The sequence below is a fragment of the Aspergillus ibericus genome, assembly GCF_003184845.1.
Source record: "Aspergillus ibericus CBS 121593 unplaced genomic scaffold BO80scaffold_15, whole genome shotgun sequence".
Classification (NCBI taxonomy): domain Eukaryota; kingdom Fungi; phylum Ascomycota; class Eurotiomycetes; order Eurotiales; family Aspergillaceae; genus Aspergillus; species Aspergillus ibericus.
The window spans coordinates 537,074-556,011 of NW_020292113.1; the positions used below are offsets into that span (position 1 = coordinate 537,074).

Sequence of the window (18,938 nt, forward strand, 5' to 3'; positions counted from 1 at the left end):
ACTCGACTATCGGCTGGTTTCCACTTCACTTGCACCTTCGTCCATACCGACCCAGCCATACCATACATACCACTAGGTAGACCAGAATCCATACCAAAACACTTGGCACAGCCACAATCACTACTCCGTCGCACCCGCAGCTTCCCACTATCGACTCCGTAGTGTACGACCAGCCACACTCGATCACCAGACATAGCCACCACCACCCACCACCCACCACCCGACCAGCGCATTAGCATGACCAACTAACTGACTGACTGACACCCGAACTAAGAAGAAACAGTAAGATGATCAAGTCATCATCCTCCCCCTGAATACCAATGCCAATGCACCATGCACAATGCACAATACCAATGGACGAGGGAGTCCCGAGGGCGGCTAATGAAACCACCCGAGAATAGTAACCATCCATTTTATCCCCTGGACCCTTATTACGCCCCGCCCCTCTATTGTCTTACATTCGTTCCCACTGCCGAGAGCTTCCGTTGTACCTCCCTAGTCCCTATTTTTTTTGGCCACTCAGGGTGCAGAGGACTGCTAGTCATCGTAATAATAGATCTACCTTGAATTCACTTTGTACCTGGTAGTACGGAGTACTTAGGGGTATTGTGTTCCTGTTATCTCCTATCGCGGATCGGACCCCACCTAGTCACTCCCTCACTTTACTTTTATTATAAATATTTCCGAGGGGGAGAAGTGGCCTTTTCTTTCTCTTTCTTTCTTTTCTTTTCTCTTGTTTGCAGAGTTACTACATACATTCTTATTGCATTACCCCCGTTTTTTCCCAGAACAGAGGAGAAAGAAATACAATCATGGACTTCATCAAGAACCTCGCCGAGGAAGTCATCGAGTCCAAGTTCGGAGGTGGTAGCAGCGGGGGTGGTGGTGCCTCCCAGAGCTACGAGAGTGAGAGTTACAGTCGTCAGGAAACCTATGGTCGTCAGGAAGGCGGCTATGGTGGTGGTGGTGGTGGCTATGGCAATGAGGGGTATGGTCGCCAGGAGGGATATGGCGGCGGCGGTTACGGCCGTCAGGAAGGATACGGCGGCGGGTATGGTAATGAGGGTTACGGCCGTCAGGAAGGATATGGTGGTGGTGGCTATGGGGGCCAGCAGCAGTATGGCTATGAGTCTCGTCAGACGGAATACTACAGCGAGCAGCAGCAGCAGGGCTCTAGCCACCGCGGTCGGAATATGGCTATGGGTGTTGCGGGAGGTGTGCTGCTTGGTGGTGCCGCGGTTGTTGGGGGTGAGATGATTCGTATGATTACCCCCTTTTTCTTTCTCTCTTACCTTATGGTATGGATGAGCGGGCGCTGACTACCTGGGATAGACGACAAGTGGGAGGAAGACAAGGAGGATATCAAGGAGGATGTGGAGGATTTCCCCGAGGATGCGGCCAGGTGGACTGGTGAGAAGGTGAGTTTATTCGATCCGTCATATGGTGGTTGTGATGCTAACTGGTATGGGTAGGTCGGTGAAGTCGAGGCCATCCCCGATCGGATCGAGCAGAAATGGGACAACGCGGTCGACGATGTTGAGGAAATCCCCGAGGATGTGGCCGGATGGGCTGGCCGCAAGGTGGGCGAGGTCGAGCGGTTCGATGATAACATGGAGAATGCCTATGACGAGGGCAAGTATGAGGGTCGCGATGACTGGTAGTTGGTGTGTTGTTACAATGTTGGATAAAAACTGGGGTCGTTAGCCCGGCTATTAGTATTGTTTGCTGAATGGACATATTGCTTTCGATTTCAATCATTCAAGTCAGGGTCTGCCTGTAGGATTCGTGAGTGATGACTGAGGCGCTTCCCCGCACGTGGTCCGGACCTCGGCTGCGGAGAAGCGATGCCATCGCCCCGCGGGCAGTATCGACACCTATCGTCATCAACTTCATCCTTGAATCTCGTATCTCCTAAGTCCTTCAACTGCTCCAATGCCGGCACCGCTCAACGGAATCCGGGTGGTCGAACTGGCTGGCCTAGCCCCCGGTTCGTCTGTCCATCCGCATCCACTGAAAGTGTTCACCGGTTGACTTAACATTAGGTCCGTTTACTGGACTATTGCTTGCAGATTATGGAGCCTCCGTGCTGCGGATCGATCGCCCGAAAGCCGCGAGTGCTGACCAGTTGACTCGCCATAAGACGTCCGCCACCGTTGACCTCCGGGACCCCGCCTCCCACCGCGTACTCCTCTCCGTGCTCAAGGACGCCGATGTCTTGATTGATCCTTACCGTCCCGGCGTTCTGGAACGTTCGGGTCTGTCCCCGTCGGAGGTCCTCCTGAGACATAACCCGCGCCTGATCGTAGCTCGTCTGACAGGCTTCCGTCGCGACGGGAAATACAAGGATATGGCTGGCCACGACATCAACTACATTGCCGTAGCCGGGGTGTTGTCCATGCTGGGCCGGTCGGGTGAACGCCCTTATCCACCCGGCAATCTTCTTGGCGACTTTGCTGGCGGGGGTGCCATGTGTTTCTTGGGGATCCTGCTAGCCCTGATCTCACGCATGCAGACGGGACGCGGCCAGGTCGTCGAGGCAAACATGGTCGACGGCTCTGCGTACCTAGCTGCGATGCCGCGGTTGGGCAGACAGACGCCCGTCTGGAGCGCGCCCCGCGGCCAGAATACGCTGGACGGAGGGAGTCCGTTTTACGACACGTACGAGACTAAGGATAAGGGAAAGTATTTCGCGGTGGGTGCGCTGGAGCCGCAATTCTACGCGGCTCTGCTGAAAGGTCTTGGATTTAATCCCGAAGAGCTGCCGCCGCGGGACGACAAGGATAACTGGCCTGCGCTTCGGGCGGCCTTTGCCAAGCGATTCAAGGAAAAGACCCGAGCTGAGTGGGAGGCCGTATTCGATGGCACAGACGCCTGCGCCACGCCTGTCCTAGAACAAGATGAGCTCGAGGAAAGTGGCTACGAGCAACGGCCCGCTGTCCATCTGGTGGATACCCCGGGACTGCCGATTCCCACGGACGACGGAGGCTGGACTGGAGGTGGTCTGACACCGGGAACAGGAGGCGAAGAGACCCTGAAAACGTGGCTGGGATGGAAGAAAGGCCGCAATTATGATGTCAGACCCGATGGAGCATTAGTCCAGCTGCTGGACGGCAAAGCAAAGCTCTGATGGGAAGGTTGTACACAGTATGGTGTTTGTGCGGTGCAACGCCCTCTGGTTGTGGGAATAATTGTGGGAATAATACGAGGCGATGTGCTAAATATGTATGTTGAGTTTGGTCGGGCTCTGGTTGATGGGGCTTGGACAGTGGCGTAGGGCTGAGCAGCTCGACGAACCGACGAATAAGCAAGTAGCCGGCGACGGTCAACCGCACAACAGGGAACCTTATCATATCATCATCGTGGCATTGACGAGGTAATCCCTACTGGAGATTGATAAACGGGTAGATCAGGACAGTGGTATTGGCAGGAAGTTAAGATTGCTCGCGAGTCCACCCAGAGACTCAAATGGCTTCGTCCTCCTGCGATCCATGGACGAGGAGGGAGAATCAATCATGGAAGCCATGCTCTGCGGAAGCGATGCAGCAAAGCCACCGGCCCCCGATTAGGTAGACTGTTAGTAAATAGATTGACAGCCAGGCTAGTGGGATACCGACGGGCATTCCGTAGCGACATGCATGGATCGGACTAACGTGCAGGGCGACTAAGATGCCTGACAGCGTGGTCCTCCTGCGGCGGTACGATTGGCATAAGCAAAAGATGGCGTAGCTGAAGAGGGCAGCAGCGAAACGTTACAGCGCCCCGGATGTAACAACACCATTCCCTCATGAGTAATAGTAAGTTTACTGTGTAGTATTGCGGGGTGGGGAGGGGAGGTTCGGCCGGGCTCGTGCAACTGGCTTAGCTTGGTTGGTTGCTCCCATTCTTGTGGTCATGGTCACGTCACTTTCGTCTTCGGTTACGCCGCGGAACTGGTCTCCGTATTGACTGGTTCCCCCTGGGTACCGGCTATCCCTGTTTGGGGGTCAAAATCCGTCCGGTCCCTGGGTCGCAGGTATTTTATGCAGTAAGATGTTGCCTGGAGTACCTGGCTGCGGTAAGAGTGTTGAACTGTGAACTGTGAACTGTGAAGGGCCTTGAACAAAGACTGATACCTTAACCCACTTTCAAGCTGCCCCCTCCAAAAAAAAGTCTATGTACCTGATCAGTGATCAATGCGATAAAGTACACCCCCTTCCCCCCTCCCCTACCGGCCTGACCGGTCTCTCCGATCCCACTGACCGTCGGTTGCCCTCCCTTCATTGCCGTTGTACTTCAATGCATGACTACCCCGGTGAAACAATTTGCCTATCTGTCCCCCATTCCTCAGCCCAGATGATCAAAGAATCAAAGAGAGCTTCATTGCCGGCCCTCCGGATGTTTCAGCAGTGGGGTAATAGACGTCATTAATTTGCTGGACTCTGGTTCTACCGTTCTGCTATAAGCCGGTGCCTTGTGGTTGTAGTAAGGTACCGTATCATCGAGCGACGGTATCTCCCGCAATTGCCTGGTGCGGTATTGTCGTCCGGTACCGCCTCGTATGCCTGATACCTTGCAGGCCCACGTGCTCCCTGTGGCGCAAGATGATAGTGTCTCCTGACGATCGGGCAGTCTCCTAGTCGCGCGCGATGAGGCCATCTCTTTGAGGCTTCCAGAAGATAAGGAGTGTAAGACCAAGAAACACAAAGCAGACAGTACTTTTGAAGGTCTCCAAGGATTGTATCGTATGATCTTGGTCTTTTTGCTGCATCTTTGTCCCCAGCGCCAACCAGCCTTGGTCGGGGTGTGGCTGTGCAGGTACTTTCCCATCGGGTCGCTTTGGGGTTCCGTATGAGGATGTATGGATGGTACCTTGTACCGGAGGGTCGTATTCGGTACCGCCCCGTCTGACGGTCACAACCGGGTTTTTCAGAACCAAAGTTGGTTGCTCTGCTTTTCTCCCATCTTCTTTTCCCGATCGATCGCCTCTCCAAGCCTGTCCAGCGTTCATTCATTTTCCCTTCAATTCGGCCGTCTCATCCAGTCCTTTCGACCCCTCCTCACTTTCGTTTTTATCTTTTCTTTGCTTTCTAAACCCATCTGGCCTATCTCGATCTCCCAGCGATCAGCAACCCGTTCGAGATTGTCTCTGACGAGCGCGTGTGGTTGGACCATAGCCGGCGTCAGCACTGCTGCTGCTGCTCCTTAGTACCTCCCCGTTAAGTGTCTGGCCTGTCTTGAGTGGTGCCCGGTCACGGTTCTATCAATGTCCCCTGCAGGTGTGACTTGGTAAAATTGGGTACCCGCCAACTGCCAGACCTCGTGTGCAGCAGTGACTGAGCGAGTTTGTTTGTCTGCTGCGTCTTGATCGCTCAGCACCGCTACTCCAACACACCCTCCGCAACGCAACCTCCATCATCCCTCCCCCTCCCTCTTTACAAACCCGGGCGCTCGCCTCTTCTCCAGCGCTCTCGAGTCCTGGTAGAATTCTTTGCAATTCTACCGCTGATACTCCTTTCCCATTGTATCAGCTGGCTCGGTTTCCCTCCCTTTCTTCGCGCCTCGGGTTCGGTTGCCTGTCTGGTACGACGACGGAGCCGCTGGCCGCTCATTGATCCAAGGACCGTTCACCCGCACTGCCTGCTACATCGTTTGCCGTGCTCAGATCGCGGGGATAGTTGGTCTACGCTTGACTCCGGCCCTGTTTCATCTGTCTCTGTGGCCGCCCCTGCAATCTCCGCCACCACCCGGTGTGGGAATCATCACCACATTTGCTCCTCCCTCCCCCTCGTTACCCGATCGAGTTCTGCCTAGATGGCTGGCGTACAGCTCCAACAGCCTACAATGACTGATTATCGTCTCCCGATGCACCACCAGCCGCCGCCGACTCGAAAACCAGTCGCGGGGATGCATTCCGGATTTCCTTTCCAGGCCTACGATGGGCCTCACCAGCAGCAGCTTTCTCCCCATCCGTCTGCCGCCTCCCTTGCGCACAACCGCCGGCGAACCTCCTCCTCTCATGTGCTACCCTACATGGCGCAACAGGCCTATTCCGGGGGTCCTTCACCACATCATACCATGACTGGACCTCCCAATTATCCTCCTTCCAGGCGCCTGTCGAGTGCGACCACTTCCACGACCTCCACCGGCAATGTTACCAACTCCTACTATGGTGGTAACCCACATACAGATATCCGCCGGAGCACATCGTCGCGCTCCGCCAATGCTCAGTTGGGTTACGTGGCTCTGATGCGGAGACAAAAGGCGACAGTGTGGTGCGATCGGGCACAGCCCGAGGACCCTCGACTGCGGGCACAGAAACTCGTCGATAAGAAACGGGCGTACCTGGAAGTCCACGGCGCAGGCGCCGGACGCACGGGTACCCTTGGAAGCGGCAAGAACAAGCATGGCGGCAAGGGAACCACCGACTTCTCGCCCTCGACCCTCGTCGGCGCTACGGTCCCGGTTCGACTCAGTGCCAACGAGGTCGGCGACGCAGATGAGGACGCCCACAGTGATCGAGGATTTCCTTATCGTCGGACTGGTAGCGGTCGCAGTTCGCTGGGTAGCAACTCTCGGTATCCGAGTGGCTACCAACGCACTCCACAGAGCACTATGGGGAGCAACAGCACCCCTCCCAACGAAAAGACCGACTTGCCCGACGTCTCTGAACACCCGCCAGCGGAAAGCCACGAGACCGAACAGGATCATGCCTCTATCAAGGATGATGCTGCCACTACAAACAGCTTTGGTAGTGAGCATGAGGAGTACTTTGGCACCGTGGGTGACATGGCCGCACCTAGCGCGGCTTCCGCGGCGATTGAGAAGGCGAAGAAGGCCGATGAACTGAGGCGCCGCGGTAGCGTGGATGATCGAACGACGTCGATGACCAATGTCCGACTTTTCGTGGCGAATCCAGATCTGAGTGATTAGATGCGCAAGCTGTTTGTTGCTGAGTTGGTCTACCTAAAGGCACATTGAATTTTGGCACTGCATCGGTCATGCAGTCCGCCTCTAGACTCAAGCTCTACGCTTCCTTTCTTACTTCCCTGGGATCTCTTGCAAATTCAGGCTCAGATCCCACGTCTGGTGCAACGACTCTGCAACGCCCTAACCATGAGTTGCTTTACGACGGCAAGATGCCCTCGACTGATTGATTGACTTGAACCTGTTCTATTCCCCTCACCGCATGTTATTGGCGCTTTTCCTATGCTGTAAGGGTTGCGTGCTCCTCGTGCCTGCATCCACTGCACCATCGAAGCGTCCGATGGATTTATGAGCAAAGTAATAATAATACTATTGTACATATGACCGCACCTGATGGCTGTAGAGGCAGTATCCAATGTGACGTTACGTACGGAGTAGAGCGCCGACTGATGGAACTGTGGAATGTGTATATGACCTAGGTGCTATGTACTAGGTATAAGCTACCTGACCCTGTATAATCCACCAGGGTGGTAGCCTAGCACGGAGTCCTCGATTCCTCTCCACTTGCAGCCTAGTGCCAGGATTCCCCCCTCCTACCCTTACATAATCGGGCACACGTGCCGGACGCGAGATCCCGGCGCGAACATCAATTAACGCGTTTCGGGCAACCCTGGCCAGCATCCCGTCGTCGCCAAGATTCCCTCCCACGCCTTGTTGTCTCGGGCTCAGTGACCGTCCGTCCCATCCCGCCAGCCTGGAGACCCCTTCCGGACGCATCAGACCAAGGCTTACCCGGCACCCCTTCTCTCCGCTCATATCCCATGAGCCCCTGCCCCTGATCTACCTGGCTGATTGCCACTGATGTGAGCTTGCATTTACTACTACCGCCAGGTCACGCGTGTGCGTGTGTGCTTTCCTTCACTCGAGAGCAATGACTGACTGACTAGTGAATGACAATCCAGGTGCCATTGTTTCTTTTTCTTTTGAAGTGATACCCTGGTTGTCAATTAGATTCGGATTGTTCCAATTGTCAATAAATACTTTGTATCCAACATTCACTGTCCGGATGGAAGACGCCATGTCAACGTCAATCGATACCGCTACCGCTACTGCGACCCCTAACCCTGCCAATTCGCCCAGCGCGAATGGTTTATCGCCCCTGTCGTCGAATGCTTTTCCCACATCTATGGCTCCGTCTGCGTCGCCGGCGCGGAAGCGCTCAATAGGGGATGTTGATATGGATGGGGTTGTGAGGGACCAGAATACGCATACGACTACTGATGTGGAAATGAATATGGATGGGGTCGTGGATGTGATCCCACACGCCGATGATAAGGGCTCGTCGGAAGATAATAAGGAGAATCAAGATACACGGACGAAACCATGCGGTCCTGGCGATGAGAAATCTTCCGCCGGATCTCTATCTGCGTCTGGCTCAGGTACGGATTCGGCTCCTCATTCTGTTGCTGCGCCTACGGGTACGAATGCGGCTGCAACTGCTTCTCCGGCTGCTAAGAAGAGGAAGTTGTCGCCTGCGAGCAAGGAGGCTAAGCAGCAGGAGAAGGAGGCCAAGGAGCGTCAAAAGTTAGAGGAGAAGGCGAAGAAGGAGGAAGAAAAGGCAAAGAAGGAGGGGGAGAAGAGGAAACGGGAGGCTGAGAAAGAGGAGGAGAAGCGGGCCAAAGAAGAGGAGAGAAAAAAGCGCGAAGCAGAGAAAGAAGAGGAGCGGAAGAAGAAGGAAGAGAAACGGAAGGCAAAGGAAGAGGAGAAGGCTGCTAAAGAAGAAGAGAAACGCAAGAAAGATGAAGAGAAGTCGAAGAAAGAAAGGGTAGGTCTGACCCGTCCTTGGCTGGGTTGGAAGATCGGTGTCTGATGCGCAACAGGCACAAATGAAGCTGAACTCTTTCTTTGCGAAACCGAAAACCCCGGCACAGCCATCAACATCGAATACTACCTCCTCCCCTATCAAATCGAAATCAACCGGCGCTGGCGCTTCGACGGAAACCACTCCTGATCTTGGATCGACCGCATCTGACTACCAACGAGAATTCCCTGACTTCTTTCTCCAATCACATACTACTGTGGCGCCGCCGCATAGGTTCCAGCGCGACCGTGAATCACTACACCATACGCAGGAGAAAGTCGATGCCTACCTGAAAACTGCCAATGAAGGCCTGCAAGCGCCTGTAAAATTTCGTCCTTCCGACCTCTTTCAGATCATGCCCTATAAGCGACGATGTGGGAGGTTACCTGCGTCTGTTAAAGAGATTCTGTTGCAGATGCAGAGCCTAGCGGAACACCCGGAGCTGCGTGAAGCTGCCCAGAAGCCTCACGATCTTCTTAAGCAGGTGAAAATGAAATCGCTCAGGTTCAATGAAGACGTACGCCCCCCATATCAGGGAACCTATAGCAGGAGCCTGCCGGTGTCATCCGCTCGTCGCATGATGCGCAACCCTTTCCGCCGTGAACTACCAGATACAGACTACGACTACGATTCTGAAGCCGAATGGGAAGAGCCCGAGGAAGGTGAGGACTTGGATTCGGAGGAAGAGGAAGAAGGAAGCGAGGATGGGGAAGATGACATGGATGGCTTCCTGGACGACGAGGATGACCACCCGCTTGATGGGAAGCGCCGCCTCATTGTCGGGGACCTAGAACCTGTCAGTACCGGCATACGATGGCAGGAGCATGGCGTGGACCCCGAGCTGCAGGTGTACAGAATGGAGACCATTTCCGACTCGGTGACTTTCCCTATTGACCCGTTCTCCACTGTGTACTGGCAGAAACCGAGGGCCGCGGAGCCAGCGCCGGCGGCCGGTCTAGGACGGTCGACGCTCCATGCCTTCATGGGCCATACATCCTCTCACAAAGTGCCCGGGAGTGGGCCAGCGCCGGACAGCGGCGCAGTGGCGGTTCTAACAACAGGGAGGACCAAGCGGACGTTGCCGCCGGAGCAGCTGGCGGAGTTCAAGCAGGTGGTAAATGGCAGTGATCTGACCAAGATGGGGTTGATTGAAATCTTGAAGAAACGGTAAGACGTGGGCCCACCAGGATGCTCGTTGATCGGGAGGCTAATCATCAGGGTCGCGCCGCTATAGGTTCCCCAAGGTTTCGAAGGATAGCCTGAAAGACACGCTGAACAGCGTGGCCACGCGGGTGGGACAGAAGGAGGCTGACAAAAAATGGGTCTGTAACTAGAGATGGACGGGGATTGGCAGTTGGCCCGACGGACAACGCATACCAGGAGACTGGCTACGGTTCCAAATCTGTTATCCACGGCGTTTGAGGAGATCAGTCACAGGCGGGGTGTTTGGTCGGCCAATTGAGCGGATTGATTGGTTCTTTGTGGATGTACACCCTCCTCTTATTTATGTGTTCCTTTTTTTTTTTTTTTTTTTTTTTTTTTTTTTGTGTGTGTCTCCCACTTCCTGTCCCCTGATTTGCATTCTGACCTTGTTCAACGTCTTAACCCCCCGTCACCAAAGCGTGGCTGGGTTGGGAATTTGGTCTGGTGGTGACGTTTGCAAGTGAGATCGGGGTCGGTGAGGGCCTACTGGCCGATGGGGCTCCCATGCATCTCGTACTATACTAGGGATGTATCTCCTTATCTGAAGGGATGATGTACGGAATACTGGCCATACTTACATAGAGGAGTGATGATCGGAGGGGCAGGGAACGGCATACTACAGGGTTGACATCCAGGCTCCGAACGCGATCGCCAATCAGAAATGATCCTGAGCAAACTGTCGAAGGCATGGAGGAATGCAGAGGAGTTAAAAAAAGTATCTGGACAATAGATCGGGATGCAGTGCCAACACAGCCCGTGGGATATAGCCTCATTGAGTCATTGACGTGACAACCAGGAGTACTACCTAGACAGGGCGTGTCGTAGGCATGGATGGGGGTGACGGGACGGGCGTCTAGACCGCCTGCTGCCTACTGTAGGACTATGACGATGACTAGGTAGGTATGTTGACGGGCTCCTCTGCGCATCCGAGTGGGTGCGCATGGTGTTCAGCCATGGTGACCATGGGAGCTGAGCGGACAACAACAATCCGACTCGGAGGGAAAGGATTGTTTTGTTTGCACGTCTGTCTGTTCTTGAAGAGTTCAGCTCATCCCTGCGGCCCCAGTGCCAGGGGGTCTAAGCCTCGTTGGGCCTAGGGCCGCCAAACTGGGCAGTGGCAGATGGACACGTGCAGGTGGGGTCACAGACTACCCCAACGGGGACTAGTGCCGCGGAGCAACTTGGGACGGGAGGGACCGTCACTTTACTTAGTCGATACTATGAACACTTGAAGTAGTCTGACATACATCGTACAGCCTACAGCACGGCAGTCATTCCCTCGGACTATCTCTCGACTGCGTACAGCTGATCAGTTTCACCTGGCACCGAAACCAACCAACGAACAGACGGATGGACGAACGAACGAACGACGGGAGACGACGCGCGACCCGACCGAGGATGGACAGGTTGAGGTTGAACCATCGGGCCAACACAGTAAGGGGGGCGGCCAACAAATCAGTGGCTCCCGACGGAGGGTCCGTCATGCATGCAGTGCCAGCTCAGCAGGAATGGAGACTTCCAGTCACTCTTCCTCCCCTCTTCTTCGTCGCTGCGTTGCTTCGTCCCGATCCGGAGAGGCAGGTAAGGAAGGCAAGTCGGTGTCCTCTCTTCTTCCCAGATCATCAGGATCAGTCCTGTTTCTCATTTTGTCGCCGGTTGCTGGGATCTGACCGGGTTGACTTTGCTGTGCTTTCGTGTCGTCCTGGGCCGGTCCCGAGCCCTTGTTCGTCACTACCTGGGTGCTATCTACTATCATTGGTGAGGAGAAGGTATTCCCCGATCTGACTGTATCGTTCAGCTTTGCTTTCCCATCATCCGATGAATGGTGTACATCATATCATGTAGGAGTCCCTCAGGGTGGTGATCCGTAGCGAGTCAGGTCGTTTATAGATGCCCCAGACGGGAGGGACGGCCGGGGGCTGAAGAACTGGCCACTGGATAGGTAGAAAATACACCGTATGGCGTATCGAGGAGTACTATCGAGATTCGAGAGAGCTTCCCCCCGGAAGTAACAGCGAGGTACCAGGACCCGCGCCGGTCCCCAAGCAAGGTACAAGAGCTGGACCCGCGAGGCATCGCATCGCTTCTTTGCCTCACCCTACAGCTTGGACGTTCCCTGCAAGCGGCCGGTTCAAGTCACCGCCGTCGCCCCTCATTGAACTCATCCTCTCCTCCTCCTCGTCTTTATCCAGCCGACCAGCCAGTCACACAGCCAGTCCAACCATCTGCTGCGTCTCGCCCCTCCGGATCGTTCGATTTGCTGGCATCCGCTAGTCCACGGGAGTTCCTCGTTAGTCCATCCACTCGTTCAGACTTTCAGTTAATTCTTTTCTTTTTTTTTCCCTTGTTTCCCTTTTTCATTTTCCTGTTCCCTTTTTTTTTTTTGACTTTTTGGTTTCTCGACCTGCTGCTGCTACTGCGCTTGTTGCTCACCTTTCCTCGCTTTTTGCTCTCTTGTTAACCGGCTGCATGTCATCCCGCCCACAGCCAAGTCAGCCAGTTGTCCCTCCTTATCGTCCCGGACCAGGTCGGAGTTTATCAGCCTGTGAATCATCCTCTACTAGGAGTATTCCTCCCTTCCCCATCATCGTCCTGCGCCTATTATTTTGAACATTATTATTTGGCTGATTACTTTTATTATCGTTATTTGATTATTATTACCTTGATTATTGCCATGCTTATTCTTATTTATTCCTCTAATTATTGATTATTTCTCCATTTTTGCGATTCCCTCCCCCATACTTCTCATTGTTATTGTCCCTTCCCACTCTCCTTCGTAATAGTATTACTGTGGACTATTACTCCCACCACCACCACCACCACCAACTCACTACTTCCCCATTTCCTGTTCAACTTCCCCTCCTCGCTCTCCCACATTCCTTTTTTTATTCCTGCACTTGTCCGTCTTCCCTCATCGTCCTCTTCTTACTCCTCCCCCAGTCCTCCCCCCTCCTTCTCGCCGCCATCTGCTCAACCTGGAGCAGTCCATCGTGTCCGCCATTCACCTCCACCATCACCACCGTCTGGATTCTCCCCATGAGGACCGATCCCCCCATCCCACCGCTCCTTTAGGAGAACCATGCGCTAGTGAGGGAGCTTCTCGCGCCGGGGGCATCTTGCAACCTCAGCTGTCTTCATCTTGGCCTAGCGGCCAGGAGACTGCCCATGGCAACACCATGTTCGATGCCCAATCCGATGGTCTTTCCTCTACCCTGGCTTATGTGACCTGTACGTGCGCGCACGGCTCTCTTTTTTGCCCTGTCGTTTCTTTTTTTCGCCCTCTCCCTACTTTTGCTCCTTTCGGATCATTTGTGGGTGTCCACTTAAATCGCAAATTAAATGCCGAATGGCCCCTTTTCTTACGCATCGATAATGGCTTTCTTTATGCGATCCATTCCTGGCTTTTCCCTAAACGTATAGCTGCACGCCTGACTAACCACATGCTAACTGCTTGGCTCTGTCTTCTCGCGCTCCAGGCTTGATTCCCTCATCCATTCAGGCAACTACACCATGTGAGGCAGCGCCTCAATCTCATTCTCCGGCTGCGACTACTAGCATGTCTCCCATGCTATTCTCTCCCGACGCAATGGCGGGCCGCACCCCAGGTGAGTCTGGCGACTTGGATCGCCCGATTTCGCGAGTGGCAACTCCCGTCTACTCCGAGGATGGACATTCCCAGGACAACAACCGGGGCACCATGCCCGTGAAGCTACCCAAGGTATCCTTTGAGGAGTTGGCCGTTCGTTATCGTCAAAACCAGCACAAGCAGACTAGTCGGAAGAGATTGGAACACCGCCTGCATGCCCTCAAGGTTTCAATGGGTGTTTCGGCGCGCTTCGTCCGCGTCGGGTCGATCGTCCAGCGAGGCTTGGTGGACCGACTCAAACATGACGACAAGGCCAGTTTCATTGCCCTTTATCATACCCTCGGTGATCTGCAGGAGTCATGCGAGTCTGCTTTTCGGCGCCACTTTCACCGGCAGGATCCGTTGGAAGAATGGTCGCCCATCCGTGAGTCCGCCGTGGACCGTTCTCCGGACTTTTTCCTTCAGTTGAGTCCCCAATCTAGGACCGATCTTTTGGATATCCTGCACCTGGTCCGCACCGACCCTCAATTTATTCTGGAAAGGCTCAGGTCCTTGACCCCGACCCAATTGGCCGCCTTGGTGTCATCTACGGGCCCCTCAGGGGAGCCCGGTGATATGTCGTTCCCTTCAACGTCCCGTTCCCGGACCCATTCCTCGTTGTCGAAGCGCTCCGCTTCTTCCCTTCTTTTTAAAGATCGAGCCTTGAATTTCGAGCGAACGGATCCCCTGTCCACGGTGCTGTTCAACGTTTATGCGTCCCCATTGGATTCAGATGCTCCTGAAGCACAGCTCCGTTTGGATGTTTGGTCCTCCGTCTGTGCCAAACTCATAGCCGATGGCGGTAACAAGTACGATCCCCTCCTGGGCCACATCCTGGGTTCCTGGGCCACAAGCAGTGAATGGAAAGCGAAGCCCAAGTTTGAGCTCTATCTTATGGACGTCCTACAAACAGGCTCATTCCTCCTGGAGCATGTAGAAGCCCCTCCCGGCATGAGCTATGGTGCGGAGCCTCCAGACCCGTTAAGGACAGAGGTGGCCGAAGAATTCTTCGCTTCTGCAGTCGATGACTTGTTCCAGCTCCTGGATGACCCAGATGGAGGGCTTCCCCATGGGGTGATGCAACTAAGCAACGCTGTCTTGCAGAAATTGGACCGCCAGGACGGCCGTGCCCGTTTCCTCGAGTTCTTGTTCGTCCAGTGGTTCTTCTCCAAGTTCCTCTATGGTGCACTGACCTATCCTGAGGTATGATACTCCCTCCCAGCGACTATCACGTTCTTGATCTGACGAAAGCTGTAGGCCCATGGTCTCTTGCTTGATTTCCATATCAGGAATGACGCTCGAGAGAAACTCCTAGGACAGGTTGGCTTCCGTGCTTATTCGCAAGTCTACGCTATTCTTCATTCAATGTCGGTTGTCCCTTCACATGGTTGCCAACAAGGGACTTTCGCACAGAGCACCCGCTAACATCACGCAGGCACCATTATTCTATGGTTCGTTCCGCCGTGAGACGACATGTTGAGAACATGCTCTGCCGATTCAGTAATACAAAGTCTGACAAGAACGTTGACGTCCAATCCTTTTCACGCGCGAAGCCTACCACTGGACGGGAATCCCCGGCTGCATTCCTCATGCTCTCAGCTACTGATATCCTCACGCTGCTGAATGCTCTCTTCCCTAGGACGCTTGCTTCTGCGTGCAGCTCTCCACTTTCATCCTCGGGGGTGCCTTCGCCTGTCGGTTCTCTGGCCGCTCGATCAGACCGCTCTATAGCGTCCATCATTGAGCCAGGGTTTTTCAAGCCTGTTACTGACAGCATCCCTATTCGTGTTCCCCAGGACCGGACTATCTTTGCCACCGAAATGGCCTTCTTGTCATCACCGGAGAATTGCATGAGCCGCAATGCTGACAGGATCCGTTTCGAATTGTCAGACCTGAGTGAGCCCGATGGCCGCACCACCCTGGAGCCGCCCGCAGGTGAAGAATGGACTATTTTCTCCATGACACAGAACGGAAGACGTTTGACCTGGGGTCTTTTCCCCGATACTGGACAGTTTAGCTTTCCGGAAAATGCCTCTGTGGATGACGTCCAGCCCACCACCTTGGGAATGGAAGATAACTTTGAAGCTCTCCAAACGGCCATCGTGAAGCTGATTCAGGATCACCCTGCTGATGATGGTGCGGAGTATGACTTACTAGATCTCCATGACTCTTCCCGGGGAGGCGTGCTATCTCTTAAACAACGGTTCGATATGGCTATGAAGCATTGCCACCATGACTCGGATTTCATCGGTGCCCACTACTGGTGGAATGCCGGTCGACAGCTTCTTCGCAGCGTTGCGAATTCTCCCTCCCGGCTGGCGGACGATTCGTGGATTCTCGAACCGATGCACGCTTCTTGCGTCCGCTCACTTGCCACTTCACGGGCGGTTATCGATCGATGCGAAACCGATTTCGTTGCCCTCAACAGACACATGCAACGGCTGCAGAGGGCCGTGAAGGACACGATGGCTACGATGGCCAAGCTCCGAGACAAGATGTGGTACATGACTGACGTAAAGAACTCTATGAGATACGAGGATGCCAAAAATGTTGCGCTGGCGTTGAAGACCATGGCTCGTTCTGCCAACCCGACACCAAACGAAGGCCGGTCCCGCAGCAGACCGTTTGGAAGCTCTCTCCTCCAAAAACCGGAGCTACAAGTCATGAACATCATGAAGGCACCAAGCAGTCAGGGACCCAACAAACTCTCGGATGAACAGGTAGACCTGATCCGCAAATGGCTCTCCCACAACACCATCGATAATTTCTGCAAAGGTGAGGAGCGAATTCACCGGTTCTGCTACGAGGTCAAGACAAGTATCAATCGGCTAGTCGGCGAGACCATGGCCGAAACCCCCGTGTTGTGGGCGAGCGAGTTGTATCACAAAGAGCGGGCAATGTATGAGGGCTCCAGTAACCGAAATTTCTTGAGCCTCTCCTCAAGCTTACGACCGTTCAACGTCTCGAGCGACGACTCCGCATACTCATCCCAGACCCATGCAAATACCGCTCGCCCACCAAACACCGTGTCCAAGTTCTCACAAGACTTACCGCCGCTGAACCCCAAATCCTCTTTCCAAAGCTTGATCTCAGATAAGTGGAGGGGTCCTCGAGAACCCTCGATTGCGGACGCATCTTCCATCGGCGGCTCTCCGGGGAGAGCTGCGTCTACTACTACGGGCGATTCGTACAGCACATTTTGGTCGACGCCACATCAACCCGCACATTATGCACCCAGTGCCTCTAGCCTCTACTCTCGACCACCTTCGATGTTTAGCGACAACGGCGCTCAGCCGTCCCGTCGCAATGGTCGCAAGGCGCATAGCAAAATGGCTTTCCTGGAAGACCTGAAACAGACTCTGACGAGTTTGCTCTTAAGTGACCTCGGCTCCCCGGTGTGGAGCTGTGGGAGTGAAACTGATGCTTGGTTCGGAGGGAAGCTGACGGACGAGAGAATCCAAACACAGATGAGGAAGCGAGCTCGCATTCAGCAATTCTACGCCGAGAGTGACGAGCGGTTAGTCCACCATACCATTAATCGTACACCATCCGACCGTCGGCGAAGCAGATCTCTAGAGCCATCAGATCGCGCAACGCCTGGAGACGCCGAAAACGCGTGTCCATCTACCACTGAAAATCCTATGGAGCCAAATGACACGCACCAATTCTCCTACGACTCTGTCTTCCGGCGCCTGCTTGAGGTCTTCTCGCGGCACGGGAATCCTTGCGTCAAGTTGAAGGCGCTGCGGGACCTGCGGGCTCTAGTCGTTGCATCCTTGAATTCCGAGAATGATGACGCATGCCATTTCAATGCGACTGAACCCCCTCGTCCACGAGGTCGTACTCCAGGATCTCGTGTCAAAAGAAGTGCTCGTCATAGCTTTTCGGAATCTCAGGCCAAGCGGAGTCACGGCCAGGACATCTCTCATACTCCAACCTCACCTGCCGCCGAGTCTGTCATCTTTGATTCTCGGCCTTCCGACTACTGTGCACCCACCGAGAACCAGATTGTGGATGCTCTGCGTAGCCTCCTCATGGAGGTGAAACCAAAGACCCTCTTCCGTGATCTGCAGTTTATCTCGGCATTTGTTCCAGGGGAGACCCTGAACAAGACTGACAGCGGGACTGCATTCTTGCAGTTTGGCTTGGCAGCCTTGAGCCTCAAAGACGAGGTCTGTAATAGCATGGTCGAGATCGCCGATAACATTGTATCTCAGGAATTCAGCCGGCGCCATCTGCCTGGGTCGGAGCAAGCTCCTCGACCGGGAAACACTCTTTTAGATGCCGCCAAAATGTGGATCATCACGGCCAAGGAAGGCAATCCAGTTGCCCAACGGGAACTGGCCATTCTCTACCTCACTCATCCTGAACTCCTCCCGCCTGTGACGCTACCCCTCACTCTGATGCGAGACACATATAAAGCGGAGATGATGTATCGCCGCGATAAGGACTCCAAGTCCGACCCGCAGAGCATGTGTCTGGCACTGCACTGGATGCAGCTGTCGGCCAACGGCGGGGACGAACTCGCGCGAAACCGGCTTCGTGAGCGGGAAGAGTTCGAGTCTATTGCATAATTTTCCTTCCCTTTCCCAGTTCTTTCTCTTCATCTTTCCTTCATTCGATTCGTTTCCTTCCTTGCGAGCCCGTGCTTGTGATCATCTTTAGGACCTATATCGCTTTTTTTCGCATCTCTTATGACTTGATACCATTAACGACCTGTTGTTTCCAACACACGACTCTGGTCTACTCACGCAACTAATCCATGTGCAGACGCGCAGCTCTATTGCTATCCTGTTTGGCAGATATGGATGGACGGTGTTCTCCCCGGTTTACCCTTTGCTGTATTTTGCTTACTCTTCTGCGGGATGTCCTTCATCTTTCACGGAGCCGGGCAGGGTCATGAGATTCCCCTATACACTTACACCTCTTTTGTGCTTGGGGCGGCATTCTGCTATTTCGATCACTTGTTCATCTACCGTTTTCATTTTCTTTGCGGGTGAGTCTATGCATCTTGGGGGTAGGGTTGGAGTTCAATCGCACGCCCGCACGGGACGGGCTGTAGAGACTCGATCTATCTGTTAGCTGCGGACGCAGGGAAACCCGGTCCGCATAGTTCAGAATCCAGGGCATGTATGCGACAGTGCTGAGTCGGGTAGTCAGGTAGCAACTATGTAGGTCGTGAGTGCTGAAAGTACAAGGTAAGAGTAGAGAACGTCTGTCCACTGGATCATGACGACCCGGGACGGATTGATGCGACGTCATCGGCCGGGCAGGCAGCCCCACGTGCCAGATCAGAGCTGCTTTGCTTTGCTTCACTGCACTTCACTTGACGTTTCCAATTCTCCT

At 54.2% G+C, this 18,938-nt stretch overlaps 6 protein-coding genes across 6 annotated transcripts; 5 read left to right on the forward strand and 1 right to left on the reverse strand.

Moving 5' to 3' along the window:
* Positions 1–690: 690 nt before the first annotated feature.
* BO80DRAFT_48913 (uncharacterized protein) lies at positions 691–1,797 on the forward strand. The gene is made up of 4 exons (XM_025723593.1): positions 691–948; positions 1,084–1,248; positions 1,333–1,418; positions 1,473–1,797. The coding sequence occupies exons 1-4, from the start codon at positions 813–815 to the stop codon at positions 1,659–1,661; spliced, it is 576 nt and encodes a 191-aa protein (XP_025576321.1). The 5' UTR covers positions 691–812; the 3' UTR covers positions 1,662–1,797.
* A 135-nt stretch (positions 1,798–1,932) lies between these two features.
* BO80DRAFT_353405 (CaiB/BaiF CoA transferase family protein) lies at positions 1,933–3,127 on the forward strand (the record flags this gene model as incomplete). Its single annotated transcript, XM_025715662.1, has 2 exons — positions 1,933–1,987; positions 2,043–3,127. The coding sequence occupies 2 exons, from the start codon at positions 1,933–1,935 to the stop codon at positions 3,125–3,127; spliced, it is 1,140 nt and encodes a 379-aa protein (XP_025576322.1).
* Positions 3,128–4,342: 1,215 nt separating this feature from the next.
* BO80DRAFT_49039 (uncharacterized protein) lies at positions 4,343–5,201 on the reverse strand. The gene has a single exon (XM_025723633.1). The coding sequence runs from the start codon at positions 4,989–4,991 to the stop codon at positions 4,425–4,427; it is 567 nt and encodes a 188-aa protein (XP_025576323.1). The 5' UTR covers positions 4,992–5,201; the 3' UTR covers positions 4,343–4,424.
* Positions 5,202–5,790: 589 nt separating this feature from the next.
* BO80DRAFT_353348 (uncharacterized protein) lies at positions 5,791–6,909 on the forward strand (the record flags this gene model as incomplete). Its single annotated transcript, XM_025715660.1, has 1 exon — positions 5,791–6,909. The coding sequence occupies one exon, from the start codon at positions 5,791–5,793 to the stop codon at positions 6,907–6,909; it is 1,119 nt and encodes a 372-aa protein (XP_025576324.1).
* Positions 6,910–7,854: 945 nt separating this feature from the next.
* On the forward strand, positions 7,855–10,279 carry BO80DRAFT_424375 (putative chromatin assembly factor 1 subunit A). Its single transcript, XM_025719271.1, has 3 exons — positions 7,855–8,728; positions 8,784–9,931; positions 9,999–10,279. Exons 1-3 carry the CDS (start codon positions 7,982–7,984, stop codon positions 10,096–10,098), a joined length of 1,995 nt encoding a protein of 664 aa, XP_025576325.1. The 5' UTR covers positions 7,855–7,981; the 3' UTR covers positions 10,099–10,279.
* A 3,274-nt stretch (positions 10,280–13,553) lies between these two features.
* Positions 13,554–18,166, forward strand: BO80DRAFT_444247 (uncharacterized protein; the record flags this gene model as incomplete). The annotated part of the gene is made up of 3 exons (XM_025721419.1): positions 13,554–14,795; positions 14,850–14,959; positions 15,028–18,166. 3 exons carry the CDS (start codon positions 13,554–13,556, stop codon positions 18,164–18,166), a joined length of 4,491 nt encoding a protein of 1,496 aa, XP_025576326.1.
* Between the last annotated feature and the right edge of the window lie 772 nt (positions 18,167–18,938).

What these genes read in the sequence shown, in the direction of transcription:
- BO80DRAFT_48913 (XM_025723593.1), top strand. Translation starts at nt 813, where the DNA reads ATGGACTTCATCAAGAACCTCGCCGAGGAAGTCATCGAGTCCAAGTTC. An exon ending in TGGTGCCGCGGTTGTTGGGG is followed by an intron (nt 1,249 to 1,332) that starts GTGAGATGATTC and finishes TACCTGGGATAG; the next exon opens with ACGACAAGTGGGAGGAAGAC. An exon ending in CCAGGTGGACTGGTGAGAAG is followed by an intron (nt 1,419 to 1,472) that starts GTGAGTTTATTC and finishes TGGTATGGGTAG; the next exon opens with GTCGGTGAAGTCGAGGCCAT.
- BO80DRAFT_49039 (XM_025723633.1), bottom strand. Translation starts at nt 4,991, where the DNA reads ATGAATGAACGCTGGACAGGCTTGGAGAGGCGATCGATCGGGAAAAGA.
- BO80DRAFT_424375 (XM_025719271.1), top strand. Translation starts at nt 7,982, where the DNA reads ATGTCAACGTCAATCGATACCGCTACCGCTACTGCGACCCCTAACCCT. An exon ending in AGAAGTCGAAGAAAGAAAGG is followed by an intron (nt 8,729 to 8,783) that starts GTAGGTCTGACC and finishes GATGCGCAACAG; the next exon opens with GCACAAATGAAGCTGAACTC. An exon ending in ATTGAAATCTTGAAGAAACG is followed by an intron (nt 9,932 to 9,998) that starts GTAAGACGTGGG and finishes GCGCCGCTATAG; the next exon opens with GTTCCCCAAGGTTTCGAAGG.